Source organism: Barbus barbus, assembly GCF_936440315.1.
Source record: "Barbus barbus genome assembly, chromosome: 1".
Lineage (NCBI taxonomy): Eukaryota > Metazoa > Chordata > Actinopteri > Cypriniformes > Cyprinidae > Barbus > Barbus barbus.
The window spans coordinates 7,454,656-7,471,604 of NC_136729.1; the positions used below are offsets into that span (position 1 = coordinate 7,454,656).

The 16,949-nt window shown below is 34.5% G+C and overlaps 1 protein-coding gene across 1 annotated transcript in view; it reads right to left on the reverse strand.

The window, feature by feature from the left end:
• The window catches only part of LOC306878324 (transmembrane channel-like protein 3), a gene marked incomplete at both ends in the record, with an annotated part of 32,843 nt that overhangs the window by 2,617 nt on the left and 13,277 nt on the right, over window positions 1-16,949 (reverse strand). Inside the window, 18 exons of the mRNA XM_079430600.1 lie at window positions 766-1,030; window positions 1,206-1,248; window positions 1,403-1,481; window positions 2,192-2,317; window positions 4,117-4,227; window positions 6,336-6,464; window positions 6,788-6,855; window positions 8,253-8,381; window positions 9,727-10,011; window positions 10,844-10,922; window positions 11,016-11,125; window positions 11,886-12,033; window positions 13,534-13,577; window positions 14,396-14,543; window positions 15,277-15,419; window positions 15,554-15,652; window positions 16,034-16,140; window positions 16,492-16,573. Coding sequence (XP_079286726.1) covers window positions 766-1,030; window positions 1,206-1,248; window positions 1,403-1,481; window positions 2,192-2,317; window positions 4,117-4,227; window positions 6,336-6,464; window positions 6,788-6,855; window positions 8,253-8,381; window positions 9,727-10,011; window positions 10,844-10,922; window positions 11,016-11,125; window positions 11,886-12,033; window positions 13,534-13,577; window positions 14,396-14,543; window positions 15,277-15,419; window positions 15,554-15,652; window positions 16,034-16,140; window positions 16,492-16,573 — 2,195 coding nt within the window. The remainder of the gene's footprint in view (window positions 1-765; window positions 1,031-1,205; window positions 1,249-1,402; window positions 1,482-2,191; window positions 2,318-4,116; window positions 4,228-6,335; window positions 6,465-6,787; window positions 6,856-8,252; window positions 8,382-9,726; window positions 10,012-10,843; window positions 10,923-11,015; window positions 11,126-11,885; window positions 12,034-13,533; window positions 13,578-14,395; window positions 14,544-15,276; window positions 15,420-15,553; window positions 15,653-16,033; window positions 16,141-16,491; window positions 16,574-16,949) is intronic.

Genomic DNA, 16,949 nt, shown 5'->3' on the forward strand with positions numbered 1-16,949 from the left:
TTCACTCAAAACTAAAGTACTCTGCTGCTGTGCGCACGTGAGACTCTTACTGAAAACTGTGCTTTATGCTGGACAATATTTATTTATTTATCGTATATTAAAATATGAAACGGTAATACTAACCGTGGGGAATTTTATCATGATTTATCGTCAAACCGGTAATTGTTACATCCCTAGTTTCAAGTGTAGTATTTATTTTTGGAATTAGCATTTATTTTTCTTCAGTATTTTAATTTTATTTTGCGATTTTTGTTTTTATGTAGCTTTATTTTAGTTTGAGAAATTTATTTTTCAACTTAAATGAACAAAAAAAGCATTTAGTTTAAGTTTAAGTTTTTTTAATTCAATATAAATCATTTTTTTCAGCTATTTCAATTTACAATTTAATTTTAGTTACAACACAACTGTAATCGTTATTTTTACCTTTAAAAAAGGACATATTTTCTGCAGTAATCTACATTATGCCACAAATGCTGTTGATAGAGCTTCATTTGTATTGAATTCTGGAACACTGCTTTAATAGATTACCATCATAGGTAAAAACTAAATTGCAGAATTACGTTTATGCATAATCAAACTTCATGAATATACCAAACCTGACGGGTATGTACTCCACTCGTCGTGCTTGTCTTTGAGGAACTGAGGGGCTGCTGTACATTCTGAAAGCACTACATGGGCAGAAATGGAGGGCAGTGAAGCTTCATGAACTGCAGATGTATGGAAGCTAAGCAGCAGTGAAATATAAAGCCAGAGAGCAGCACAGACCTACTGGCCACAGGCTCTGCTTTGTGTTTCTGCCGTACGGGGACAGAGGGGCTCCGTGGCGCTCCGGTGGCTCTAGGGATGTCCGGCCTTGAAGCCGACTGTGTTATGGTCTGGATGCTGTTGCCATGGAGGACGGGAGATTCGAAGTTGGTGACGGTACCGTTGCGGCGTGGAGGAGAGGCGGAGCGGGCGGACAACTCCATACTAGTAATGTCGCTCTCTTGTTCCGGCTTTTTATCGCTGCCCTCAGGTGGCTGCAGACATGCTGTAAATCACACATTTACACACCCAAATGTCCAGCCAACTGGTGACAAGCTGATATTGACTTATGACGTTATATATTGGGAGTACATCATTTTGGCCATTACTGCTCAGCAGCCTGAAATGGGCCCAAAATGTTCTCTTGTATTCGTAATGAAGATAGTTTATAGACAAAGTACCTGCAGCTAACTGAAATACTTTCTTCTTGTCGTCTGTCCTCTCCTGCAACAGGAGATTTAATTAGCGTTATAAAATAAACTGCTGGAGAAATTAGATTATATGAAATCCAAAGACCTCATCCTGTTCTTATTGTAAATCATGGATCTGTTAAATGAACTGAAATGCATCATGATGATATTCAGTTTCGAGTGCTTACGGTCTGCAGCTGCAGTCTCAGCTGGCTGTTGGTGACTTTGAGTGATCTAGCGATGGACTGGAGGTAGTAGATCAGCATGCTGAAAGAGACAATGACGAACAGCACAAGGTTGAGTAACTGAAGGCATCTGTCCTGCTCGCCTGGTCAAATTATGTTGGCTTGACAAAACCAACATGCTGATATTGTACAAACAGGGGTAAGGACTTTTTCTAACTCTCTAACCATAGGCCAAAACTTGTAAAAGTAACTCCTAAAGTTTTCAGTCTACATCCTCCTCCAAACTCCGCAGCAATAAAGCTATGCTCTTCCTTAATTAAATCAACCTGTGTTTTTCCTACATCAGGCTATGAAAAACACCTACAATACATAATATAAGTATTTTCTGTTATCTGTTTTATTTATTATTTTTAAATAGTTGTCAGCAAGGACACATTCAACTGATCAAAAATGACAGTAAGGTTTAATTACTTTCTATTTGTCAAAAAAAAAAAAGTGGCAAAATGACTGGATGATGATGAGATCAGATCTGTGTGGAACAAACTCTGTGTGGAACAAAAATCTGACTGGATCTATTTTTGATCAAATAAATGCTGCCTTGGTGAATAAAAGAGACTTTTGAGATCTCCTAAAACACCTTAGTATCCACTTAGCCATGCATAACAAACAGAACATTCTACGAAGAAGCTAATCTTTCAGATAAAACTTTGTCAAGCCAACATCTGTTTGTTGTTGGTAAGACTGGCTTTTTTCTCAGTGGTAATTAAGGCCAGTGTAGAGAGAAGTACTTACAAGAGTAGCAGCAGAGCGGGCAGCACCACCACAGGACTGGTGACGTAACTCATCACTTTACTGAACCACAGCGGAAAGTCATTGGCAATGGTTTCAGAGATGATGTCGTAAATCTTCTCCTGTCCACTACAGAGCAGTAGAGGAGATGTGAAGAAATGCAGCTGTGCACTTTAATGCAAATTTTAAACAATTTTTATACTGCGCTAATATTTGAATCTGAATGGTGAATCATTTTGCAGTGCAATAAATGATGCTAAACTGTATGAAGCAGGCAAATGATTTTCTACATATTGGTGCTGGTCACATTTTAAATTAATTTCAACTCAAATTTCACATGCATTTATTACATTATTTTGAGCGCAGCTGTGTAGTTAGTAAGATAACCTAGGCATCACTGCAAAATTGGATTGGATTGGATTGGAAGTCTGATCACATGGATTTATTTTGCACATGACCAGTTGACTAAGCATTTGTTATTAAATCGCAGGGGCGATGTTATTATAGTATAACTAGTTTATTAATTTTTATTTTTATTTTCCATTTAATTTTTGTTTAAAATTGAAGTTTGAAGTTTTAGTAATTTCATTGTTTTTTAATATGTCTATATACTGTAGTATTCATTAATTATTTTTGTAGGCTATTTTCAGTTTCAATTATTTTAGTACATAAAGTTAAACTAAATGAAAATGTAAAACCTCGCCTACGCAAATAGCTGAAAAAAAAAAGAATATATATACAGTGTTGGGGGTAACGCATTACAAGTAACGTGAGTTACGTAATCAGATCATTTTTTCAAGTAACTAGTAAAGTAACGCATTACTTTTTAATTTACAAGAAAATATCTGAGTTACTTTTTCAAAAAGGTAATGCCAGTTTTCCCATTTAGTGACTGACAAGTCTCCTGTCCCCATGTTCAGAAGTACAGAGGTGCTGTGTGAACATGTTACTGTAGTTCTAGACTAAATGTCAACATGTATTAATTCATCTCACTCACAAAAAAACTGATTTAGTATTCCTCAAAATGAATTAAAACTCAGAATATGACGCAAGCCTGCAATACTTAAATATGTTAAACAACACAAATGTGTCTAATCCCATTTTATTAACCAATATCTTTGCTGCTGACCTTTGATGATCCAGTTCAACCATACTAATAAGCAAAAATGACTTTAGATAAACTAACAATTGTGCTTCATTGTTTCTTGTTTTTTTTATTGCTGAAGAGTATTGAATCTTGAAAGTGAAAGTGACGTGAAATACGGCCATCTTCTCCTGCGTTCTACTGTACAGACGTGAATTTACTTTTCCTTCAGCCTGAGGTTTATTCATTACACTTTTTGGTGTGAAAGGGCTTTTACATTCGCTATAATTAGAACTTCTTGTATTAAACGCAAACAATCAAGCCCTGCTCAAATTTAAAAAGTAATGCGAAAGTAAGTTAGTTTACAACCTAATTAGTTGCTTTTTAGGGAGTAACGCAATATTGTAATGCATTACTTCTAAAATGAACTTTCCCCAACACTGTGTGTGTGTGTGTGTGTGTGTGTGTGTGTATATATATAACTATGTTGCAATGTAGAGTATACTGTATGGTTTCTTTGCATTTCCATTAGAGCCACCAACCAAAATGACAAAAACAGTGATAATTTCCAAAAAAGATACAAAACGCTCCCTGCATCTGCAATTTAATCTCATCCCAAACTCACACCAATGTTTGAGTCAGTATCGCTGTGTCGGCCTATTTGTGATTCAGAGTAATGCTTTAACACTTTGAAGGGTAGTCAACCGCAAATGGCTTATTTATAGGTGTCTCCACATATCTCTGGGATACGAGAAAGTATTTCAACATCCCAAAAATGATGATACACATCACCTTAAATGAGATTGGATTTAAATGCAGCCCCACACAGGACAGTTTTATTCACCTGAACGGTCCACAGTACTGAGACGGCCGGTACCTCACAATGGCAAAAATGGTCGGTAACATACACAGGAAAAGCATGAAGAGAAGCATCGCCAGATAGAAGTTATTTGATCTGGGGAATAAAATTAATTTCAATTAAAAACCATAATCTACTTATAATTCACTCAGGTAGACAATGAAACTGATAATATCTGATAAGCTACACACTCCCCACCTGCAATGGAACGATTCCTTTTTATCATTTAGAACACAGCACTGAAGATGAAATACGCTTAGACTACACGGTAATGTTTCGCCTCACATCTGCGACTGACTGATAAAGCTATGAAGATGCAATTACATAAATCTGAAAGGGAGAGCGAGAATAATGCGTTGACCAACCCAGTCGCTTGTCACACTGAAGTATCCTCTGTTATCTCTATACTCACCACACTGGAAAATGAGAGGGATTTGAATTCAGTCAAGCAGAGAACAAAAGTGTTGCGATCAGAGAGACCCTGAGCCACACACTGAATGCTGGCTGACTTTAAATTAATCTCACAGCTCGTCAAAAGCTAAATTGTTTCACATTGCAGCTCTTGCTAGAGGAATTTACACTCATTGTTTTCCATCAAAGGAAACATGTAGAAATAGACTGGGGATGTTTTTAAGTAAGAAAGATGTAGAAATAACAGTTCTTTGTTGTAATTAAATCTAAACGTATCTGGATTTGACAAAAGCCTCGGTTTAGGTTAAGGGTCGATTTTACTAACTCTGTACACTAACCATATGCAATGCTATACGATTATAAGAACAAGCTATTTTTTTTTGTCCAAACTGAATGTAAAATGCAACACAATTCATCAGCTAATCAGAATATATTTGATGTTTACATTTAGATTAATATGCATTTGGTATACACTTTTATATAACAGCCTAACGTGCCTTGCCGAGATATTAATGTCAACAGTTTTAAGTGAATGTAAACAAACAGGACAAAAACTGATTACGCTTCAAAATATGGTGTCTGTGCAAGCCTTGCAGGGCAAATGTAGAAATGCTGAATATATCCATTTATAGATTCTTTTCTGCCACTGTCAGTGCTTCATTTAAAGTGGTCTGTGCTTTAGTGTTGATGCCAGCTCTGTCGAGCGGTTTTGGCAGGCTGCCTCTTACTGCCTACAAGTGTGTGCAGTGTCAAATATAGGAAAACATCAAAGGCCAAGAAATGCAACTTACAAACACTGAATATTAAATGTCAACTGCAAACATTAATATTAAAAGAGATTTGATGATTAAAATGAATCAAACAAAGCTCCTTCAGTATTTTAAATGCACCTATCTATCATAATGTGTGCAGTTTTAGTATTCTGGATATCGGATTATTATACATTGAATATTCACATCCACTGATTACTTGCATCCACTTTGGTTTAGTGGTTCATTCAAATCCTTAACTTAGCAAGCACCACTAATTATGAAAAATACCTACATAGATGGGCTAAACCACTTTGATCCCAATATGAAATTAAAGAATTAAGTATTTTAAGTTTTTTATTAAAGACATTTTTACATTTCTACAAATGTGTGGAATGATCTTTAGCAATTATACTAATTGTTACAAATAATTACAAAACCTGGGAATATGAGGAAAATTAAATAAATGTAATATTTGAAGGAATATATAATAGAAATTTTACATTAAAATGAATTTTAATATTTAAGTAAAATAAGTTAATTGATTTTTACATTTGATCTGAAATGAGGATTTAATAAAATACATTTCTAGTACTTTCATCATTTCCATTTCTTTGATTTAAACATGCAATTTTTGAGACTGAACTCAACAATTTAGAGCTGATGATTTTTTCTAGGGATGAATATTATTTAAAAAAAGTTTGTATAATTATTAAAAGACAGAAAGAATGAGTAATGTTCAGCCAAATTCCACACATCTGTAGAAATGTAAAATTTTTCTTTATTAAAAAAAAACTTACTTACTTACTTAAAACTTACTAAAATACTATAGCATCAACCTGCTCAATCGGCCCCAGGATTGATGAAACCAGTATTTCAATGGTTTTGTTATAAGCAAATGATGGCAGATTAATCAAGCTCAGCTCGTAAGCCAAATTGCCTGAGTAAGTTCTCATATCAAAGCATTAGATTGACACTGACCTCAGGTTAGTTCTAAATGAATGTACTGTATAAACTCTAATGACCTAATTCTGCCTCGCTGACCTGGAGGCCCTAAAGACCTGCTGATGGGGAACATTACAGGTCAGCACAGCCCAGCTCCGCAGGTACATCAAGCCAATCAGCTTCAGGACATTAAAGGCGGGCAGACAGGGTGAAAAGAATGCTCCCATCCTACAGGGAGAGACAAGGACACCGGAAAGATTTATTTCCCATCTTAAAGGAGTTCTGCTTGTGCACCTATAGCTTCAGACAAGTCATTATTGTAGGATTACAGTCTGAAGCTGGAGAGCAATGGAGCATTGAGGACCTGGTAAAGAGCACCATGGGAACAGGAAGAGTTTATTGCAGATATAGATAGGAAAGCTCATATATGATAATAATGATATACACAGAGAGAAATAGTATTTTAAATTAGAAGTGTGTATCAGAGATAAACAGCAGTCAATCTTATCTTAGACAATATATTGATAAATGATGAATCATCACTCACTTACCATATCATTCCTTGGTTGTATATCAGATGAAGAACATTTTCTGCAATTTTAAATTCACCATATTCTGGCTGGAAAGGGAATTTAATTTCATTAAATAGGGAATTTAAGGCATGGTATAGAAGAGGGTTTCCCAAACTGGGGTTTGGTTCACAAGCTGATGAAATGTCAATAATTAAAAACATCTTAAAATGTAAAATTAATATAAAGCATTTAAATAAATACAATGACAATGAAAAAAAAAAGTAAATTGTTATGTTATTTTTATTTTTATGACCATCAACATTAGAGAACCATGGATATGCGAATGTGTTGTTAAAATACTGAAATATTAATGTCAAATTTCAGGAAGTACTTCAAATAAATATTTTAGGTCACGGTGGCTGAGAGAGCTCAACGCGATGCAACTTCAGAAAACACATGCAAATAGAAAAAGCACCGGCAAATCAAGAAAACATCATCAATTTGACAGTAGGTGCTGCAAATACTCACAACACAACCAAATAAAGAATCTTATTTTGTTTTTATTTTATGTTTCTTTGTTTGGTTGTGTTGTGAGCATTTGCAGCACGCGTGTTGTCAAATTGATGAAGTTGTTTTCTTAATTTGCAGGTGGTTTTTTTTCTATTTGCAGTGCGTTAAGCTCTATCGGCCACCGTATTCGACCGACAAAAAAATGTTTGGGAATCCCTGTTACAGAAAAATGTGAATCTAGAACAAAAACGACAACTTGTAAATTCACTTCAATTAACATAATTCTTTTAATCATATCGGTAGTATTAGCCCACATGATTTTCTGCAGTTTATCAGAGTACATCAGTATAATTCTGCAGACGTACGATTTACTTTAAAATTAGTTTTTGTCAACAAGAATTTAGAATTTACAAGACACTTTAACAATACAAACTAATTAACAGATTTGTCGTCTAGCCTTGCTTTAAATTACATCATAATAACAATTTCGAAGGACTAGGGTCTGTTGCAAGTATATTACTATACATCACAGTTATTGCTTGTTTAAACTGAAGTATTAGTTATTTTTTAAGGAACAAGTATATTCCTGTGGTAATCAAAAGCACATCACAGATAAAAGTGATGTGTGCAATGTTTTCAATATTAAAATACTTTATTCTGTCTCAACTTAATTGACTGACCAGATATAGAAACATTTGTTCAATATTCGTTTCAAACCTGTTTGAAAATATTTAGCTATTTTGTTTGGTTTTGCTGGCAGCACAGATTTGACACACCTGATCGTTAACTTGTATTGAACCTGGAGCGTTGCTTTAAATGTGTTAAATTTGTTAAATGTGTAAACAATATGGAGTCCTACACAGTTTTTGATGTTGTTTGAAAATGTGACCAATGTTTTCAACAGGTGCAGATTCCAGGCAGGTCTATCTATCACTCATATATCTGTTTGAAACACCTCTGAAAGTGTGTTTTTGAACAGAAGTGACCGACTTACAAACTTGCTCTCCAAGTCCCAACAGCAGCAGTCACTCAAGTATCGAACCACCAGTCCACGGATGAAATCAATGAGCAGGATACTTGCCACCGTGAAGATCATATCAATGATGGAGAGCTTTAACATCTCCTGTAAATAAGATAAACAAAATAAACCGTCTGCATTTACCTTCCTTGTGCAGGGTGCAGTGTTACCCCTCCGCAGACCATCAGTGTCACCAAGCAGCACTCTCAATCAGTCCATTGGATTGAAACCAAGAGAAAGTCAGCGCTGACAGCACTTTTATTTAATAAAAGCCGGGCTGGATATTTCAAGCCACGTATCCAATCCATATTCCTCTCCTTCAGAGGGAAACGTACTTACACTGTCACAATAATGCCGTTAATAAATAAAAGTGTAGCTAGGAATTGAGATACTTCATTAGTTCACTTGCTTTCACGGTTAAAAATAATTGAAAAACGGCTCAGAAAAGTGGCATTAGTTCTAAGAAAGCCTTCCAGAATCACTTGTTTGAAGATGCCACTTTTATTTATTTATTTTTAATATATTATATATTGTTTCATATTTAAGGAATTTTTAGTTGCAACAGTAATATTTTAAGATTTTATTGGGGTGTTTTTGGAAGTAAAATTAATTTTTTTGGAAGGAAAGTAATACTTTTATTTAGCAAGTAAATATTAAACTCATCTAAAGTGACAGTAAATCCATTTATATAAATGATTAGAATACATAAGCGATTACCATTTCAAATAAACATTGGTCTTCTGAACTTCCTATTCATTAATGTATACTATAAAATGTATCACAGTTTCCACTAAAATATTAAGCAGCACAACTGTTTTCTATATCCACGACAATAAATAAATCAGAATATTAGAATGATTTCTGAAGGATCATGTGACAAAAGTGGAGTAAAGATGCTGAAAATTCAGTTTTGCATCACAGGCATAAATTACATTTTAAAATATATTCATATAGAAAATAGCTATTTTAAATTGTAATAATATTTCACAATATTAATGTTAAAAACAGTAGACCCCCTAACATTTGAATGGTAGTATACACAACTATATTTTGTGAGATATATTTTTAAGAGCTTCATTTTGCTTGGCCATAATTTCAAGACATTGAAAACAATTTAGGGAGGAACTTTATGAATCATATTAACTATGAATCAAGGATTATGAAAACCTTTTGTTTACTTGGTATAACAATGATGCATTGTGTCAAATAAAAAACAGAATTAAAGTAAATTTTAGAGATTTAAAAGATTTAAAATTTTCATTTTTAAGACCAAGCAGAAGGCTCTGCCAACTGGTAACGTCAGAGTGAAGTCAACAAATGTGCTAAGTGATAATTGTTTAGCTAGCACCTATGAAGGGTTCATTGGTATCGTCCAGTCAGGTGTGGAAACCAGGAAAGCCCCGCTAAGCTAAATCTGGATCAGAGCAATGATTTCCATGTGAGCGAGTACCTGGCCGACATATGTTTCCCAGCAGGGGTCCTGCTGTGATCTGGTGTTGTACTCATAGAGGACGGTCTGGTTTAGCAGAGACTGCATTCTCATCGGTTGTGCGGAGGATGCGGTGCTCTTGATGGTAATCATGCTGTAGTTGAGGTCCAGGAGAGTCATGGTCAGTGTGCTGTTCCGCCGCTCTGTGATATCCGGGACGATGGTGGACAGGTTGTCCTCGGAAGGCTGGGAAATTGTCGCTAGGTATGATGTTGAGTCAGACAGGTTTCCTGGAACCCCAGTGATCTGAAATTATTCAAAACCTCTATGATTTGTTTGTTTGTTTATTTCTGTTGTGTTGAATTTAATTTTTACATAAGTAAATTTCATTTTCTAACTAAAGGGTGGTAAAAATCTGAATATTTTCACTGCACAGATATCAATCGTTTGATGTTAAATGAATGTTCTGATTTCATTCATTCATTCAAACATGTTATATATTTTCAGCTGAGTAGTACATCAGAAAACAATATGGCTGCTCAATTTGGGAAAAGAGTGTTTAATTTTTTCTTTTTTTTTTCTGATAAAGTTGTGAATGTGATAAAGTGTGTATTTGTACTGTGTAAAGTGCTGCACAATTTGGCCAAATTTGTTTGATTATTATCACTATAAAATTATAATAATCATAATAATACTTATTATTAGGCCTATTATTATTATTATTATTATTATTATTATTATTATGTAAAATATTAGACAAAATAAAGATTACTATTCTAATATTTCACTGTAAATTAAGTATTAGTATTTAAGATTTTTTTTATATTTAGTATTTAAGAACAACAACTATTATTATTATTTCAATTACACTAAATATTTATGACTGTCCTAATTCCTTCATTTTCAATGCAAACTGAGCCATTCTGAGACACTAAAAACACTGGATCATGAGTTGCTTATGTGTAAAAGAACACTGTGCCACACTATTTGCAGTGCATATTTGTATTGTTTTAATTAAAACAAAGCTTTTACAACTAGATAAACGCATTAAGTGATGCTGCGATTTCAATTTTATTGATTAATCATGTAGCCCTAGAGAAAAGGTTGAGAATGCAAAAAGAATGTAACTGTGACTCACAGCAGAGCTCATACTGTTGACTTTATCCAGGAGGGCAATAATCAAACTGTAGAGGTTTCCAAGGTACAACACCAAAACTCTAAACAAAAGGCATATTACTCTTTTGAAAAACAAAATGTAAAAAGGTAGATCCAAACTAGAGAACCAAGAGTGTTGAAAGTGATTTTCAGACCTGGCAAGCTGGAAGCGGAGACTCGTTCTGGGGTGGTACATTTCCAGCTGAGCCACTAACTCAAAGGCTGAAGGAGCAATCATTGTGATGAGGGACACAACCACACTCACCTAAAGAAACAACCCAATACATATACAGTAAAATCACTCATCTTTCTCTAATGCACAGCACATCATCCCTAATGAAATATGGATATGGCAGACAAAAGAAAAAGAGGCAGAAAAAGCAAAAGAAGAAGAAAGAATAGTAATTAAATAATTAGAAAAGAAAAAAAAAAAGAACAATGCTGCGTCCCAATTTACATACAATATTGTCCACAACCCATTTTTCTTTTCTTTGGATGTGGATTCATTTAGAACTACAAACAGCAATATATATATATATAAACAAGACCGACAGACAAGTAGAGAAAGGGGTTTGAGTGATTACCAATAAATATCTAACCTGATAATAAAAAAAATAATAATTATAATAAATTGTTATCCATGTTATATCTCATCTGCAACAAAACTGTGAACTTCTATAAAGATAGATTTGGTCATTCATTTTTAAATGCATCATCAACGTACCTCTTAATTTCTCTTCAATATGGTAGGAGATTAAATTGAACGAAATGTGGATGATGTTAACTGAGACAAGATGATTGACAGGGCAGTTTAAACGTAACAACGAGCGCTCCGTTAAAGATTATGACCAAAAAAGGGTACATACTTTCAGGGCGTAGTACAAGGAGGCAAATTGGGATGCCACACAAGAAAAAGAAGAAAATAAGAATTAAATAGAAAAATAAGGAGAAGGAGCGGAAAACTTAAATATTTTGTCAAGTACTCATGTAGACAATGTATAAAAAACATAAAAACTCAAGTGTACCTCGTTCTTCTCCCAGAGTGTTAGCTCAGGTTTCTCCTGCTCTAGTTTCTGAGAACGATCCACCACAAAGTAGATGATGTAGATGCTGCCGGTCAGGGACAGCAGCACCAGAATGTTTGCCAGAATCCGCAAACTGATCAGTACGGCTCTGCTGGGACAGAAACAACACAGTCAGATACACCTGCAAACATCTGATCCTGTATCATCAAGAAAGGAATTTATTTAGCGATGATGAACAGCTGACTGTACATGAACCCACTTACAGGGCTACTTTCAAATCAATTGACATGAACTATCATTTATTCACTTATAGTTATTTTATGTAAGAGTTCAAAGAGATATGGAACCTGAAACTAGGACTAGGTAACATCTGTATAATGCTACGATTATTATAGAGAGCCGAGAATAAGAAAACCACATTGTATCATATTCTGATTTACTTTATGACTGAAGTGTGCACTTTCTATTTCCAGGGACCAATAACCCCAAAAGATTACTTTAATAAAAGTTTTTTTCTGCCAGCATCTTTCTGATTCAGGAGGTTGTATAATTCTAATATCATAACAGGGGTTTTTTTTCCACCCTAAAGCTCTAAAATTCGGCATTGGATGAACACTGCAAGCACATTATCAATAAACAATTCCTTTCTGACTTGATGCACTTCATTTCCCAGTTTGCCTGACAAGTTTTATCACAGACAAAAGCACAAGTACTTCAATATCTCATGGGTTTTGTAAGATAATATAAGATAAGAAACAAAATGACAAAAAGTCTTTCTAAAAAAAAAAAAAAAACATCCACTGGGCGCAGACAAATAATTTCTTAATTTTCGCGTCTTAATTTAAAGGGAAAACAAGTTTTCATAAGCATAAACTTTTTTTTTTTTTTTTTGCAATTTCTCAGAAAACAAGACTTGATATCTTCATTTTGCATCTAAGTAAATATATCTTAATTTAAGGATGTTGAGATATGTATTGGAAAACAAGACAAAAACACAAAAGGAAGATTTTCATTTTTGCAGTGCATGCAATATTCCATGACTTTATGAATTTAAAACTTTCTGCTACCTTTTTAAGGCCTTAATTTGAGGAAGGACTTTTTAAGACCTGCACAAATCCTGTTAAATGTCCATAATTCAATAAATAAATAAAATAAACAAATACATAAGCAAAATATACATTTATTACTTCTTTCAATTATTTGATTCTGGGGTGAAATGTGTCCTGGTCTTGTTAGATTCAAGTATAGAGTTTAGCTATAATTATCTAGAGATAATGTACAAATGTTAGCATAACCCTGTGTGCATGGGTGTCACAGTCCCACAACATATTAATCGGTTTTAATGTGTGAGCAGGTCTGCTGGCGATTTAGGTGCAGTCATCCGCCCGCAGTAAAAGCCGCTTTTGTATAAAATATAGCGGGAGGAGATGTATAAATCACGGCGGTCTGAGGAAGCATTACAGGCGCTCTGACAACAGCTTCAGATAGAGAGAAACAGCATATCACTGTAAGTCACTTACTGATACTATCTTTCCCACCCTCAAAAGACAGTTCTGTTAAACATGCACTTCTGAGAGAGTTTGGAGAAAACACTTTGTTATGTTATGTTGAGGTGATAATGGAAACTCAAATAAAGAGGAAAACTTGCAGGCTTGTGTCTTTCTTCTTTTCTTGCTCCTCTACAATGGCCTCCTAAAAACAGTAGCAATTTTTTTGGTTAGTTAGCATCAGGGTTATTACAGTTGTCTAAAACTAAAACCATAAAGGAAAATAAATAGTTTATACTTTATATATGAAAAACAAAAATACTAAAAAAAAAAAAAAAAAAAAAAAAAAAAAAAAAAAAAAAAAGACAAAACAACAAAATTGAGCTAAATTACTAAAACTTTAAAATGAAAAAGAAAACATGTTATTTGAGTTTCATCTGTGTCATGCTAAATTACAGATATTTCTTTGGAATATCATTCAATTTGTTCATACACAAATGTTGCACTTGATTCATGTTTTTAAAAGTGCAAAAGTTGTAATTTCACATAGATGTATGTGATGACGACTAACTGGGGTCGACGAGGTCGACTAACTGGACCAGATTTGGCCATTGTTCACATTTGAGGTATTATATTTTCTAGATATCAGTAGCAGAATCAACCATGTTGGTCAATCATTTCCAAAATATGTCATTTTCTTTCTATTTTTTGTTTTTTAAATGACTACCAAATTACCACAATTTTTCTGAGGTAACAGTTACTATAATATGTGTACCTGTTTGGCAGAAATGGATGTCAACCAGTGCTATTTTGGTATCATTGAGAAACTATTACAGTTTTTATTTATATTTTGAATCAGTATTTTTTCATATTTTCTGTTTTCCTTGGAGAAATCAGCACTAATAGTGGAACATAAACCTCCTGTGTAGGCAATGATGAAGTGAATTAAAACTGGATGATCATTGAGAATTGAATCAAGGACAGATTGTTTGTTTGGGTCTGTTGGATGTAGGAGATACTCACTCTGATGCTATTGACGATGGCCGCCCCTTTACTCTCGGCCGCCTCTGGGTTCCCAATCAGGTAGTCCCACGCACAGAAAACACGCCAGCAGAAGGTATAATTCTCATCTGAGGCGCCAGCTAAACTCATGCGGGAGTTTTTAGCCATTCTGATAAAAACAACAACACAAATTGAGTATTATTAGTGAATATGACCCAGAGAGAATGTCTGGAAATGCTAGTTCATGTTATGACATTGGACTAAAATGCACTGACTTGGCATTTTGCTCAAAAATTTATCATTTTTGTGGGATTGTTTGCCACCTTGTTACATTTGTGGCATTCCCTGTCGAAAATGACAGCCCTACAAAATTGTATAGGGATTTTCTTTTGTGATGCTATATTATTACTAAATCTTGGATTAAATCTTTTTATCAGATTGTTTTCTTTTACTTTTTGGAATTAACTGATTGTAAGCCTCATTGATCTGAGCTCATGCACCTCAGTACCAAAATTATCCACAAATAATTGGATGAAAAAAAAAACTGCTAATTGAAAGAAAACAAGATGACAAAAACACAGAATTTATGTTTTGGTGATAATGTAGCATAATAGATTTACAAGCAACATCAAATTAAGCAAAAGATTTTCAGCACAGCACAAGGGTTAAAAAGCACTATAATTTTTTTAGCAGATACTTTCATCAACCCTGTTAAAAAAGACAGGTTAACCAGATCCTGTCTTATCTGCAGTTAAAGCCATGAGTTTGACATGAACTGAAAATATCTAGCTTGAATGGACTTGTAAGTCGCTTTGAATAAAAGCATCCACCAAATGCATAAATGTGAATGTACGGAGGTTAATCAGTGATTTCAAGCAAAGCGTCTTTGAAGTAGTGATTACTTTCTAAGCAAAGTGATGAAGCTGTAGGCAAAAACGGCCATCCCGACCAGAAAATAAGCCAAGGGTAGTCTGTAGCCGGCACTGCCGATTTTACGCACATTGCTGTAGTAGCCGTAAAAAAGCACAGAGTATTGTAGATATCCCTGAAATATGGACATAAAACAAAAATGGTTGACAAACATCAAAAATAAATTATTTGTAATTAAACCCCGAAGTTCTGCAGATAATATGCACATCATATTTGTAAAGCAGTAAAAACGAGAGATGATAGTCTTGCCCCCAGCGACCAGATGGTGTCCAGGTCTTGTGCGGAGGAAAGGTGCTCCTTGGGGATGGTCTTGCTGCGGGTGGTACCGAACGGAGCACCGGCCAGGAGCTGATTAGACAGATTGGAGAGACAGAGGGAATGATAGAGGACAACAGATGATACCGAGCAGAAATTGGTTTGTGTCTCTGCACTGCGAGTGAAATAAATCTAACCATATTTTCCATTTCCTGGTCTAAAAACATCCTTGTTGAGTTTTAATAAAAGATGTTGTCTACAAATTATATACGAGCACACAGCAGCATCTAAATATCTGTATGTGCTTTCGGAAATAATAATAGAGAAGCATAATGTCATGCACTGTGCAATTCTTTTTAGTATATCCTTATGTAATGTACTTTTAAACTGCCGTAACCTTTTGATTTGTAAGCTTTCATATCTGAACATATAGCCTATTATTTACTTTTAAGAATGAATGCAGTGCATACTTGCCTCAGGCAGCACGATAAAGGCTCCAGTCATAATAGTGAGAACTATATTGATCCCAAATAGCCATCGCAGGAATATGAAATAAGAGGCCACACCTGATCCAAAGTGACCTTCAAAAACAATATATACTGTACATTTAATGCAGTATGGGGTTATTTTGACCTGATCTGACCCTTAAAATACTTTATTTATAGGGTTATGCTGATTCAGTCAAATTAAATGACATTTTTGACTTTAATCACACTACTAATTAATCTGAATACTTTCCACATGGATGCACATTTTTAAGTCACCTAATATATTTTACAGCATATTTTACAGTGAATATGCATATTTACCATATCAGAGCTAGTTTATCATTCACAAAAATGTGATCAAATGTTTTTCTTTATGCCTCGCAATAAGAGATTAGCATATTTATCTGCAGACAAATTAAACATATTGTGTTTCAAGATACTAACTTTCAATCTTTTTAATCCTCATCTCCCAGGGAATGAACAAGACAACAATGTTGTACAAGACTCTAGAAATCTTCTTTAGCAACTGCAAACATTTACAAAAAATACAACAGTTAGATAATACATTAAACATTAGATTAGTATAGTTTGCAGACAGAGGAATCCAAAAATAAATGCATATTCAATGAATGCATATTCAGTGTTGAAAGACCTGTAAGATCTGAGCTCTCATGTATAAGGATAGGAGATCATATAAAAACTGAATTTTGTTAAACCAATGGGTACAGATATCTGATTTTCAGTCTGCCATGAAAGCCATAATCAAAGTTAATAATTTACCATCAAATCCACTTGCTAAAAAGTCAATTTTAATGGGGCTTGAGCAGCCTTGGCGAATGCCATTGGACATTTTAATTAAACCAGGCTATAACCACAGGCCATAAATTTGAGTGCAGCGTCTG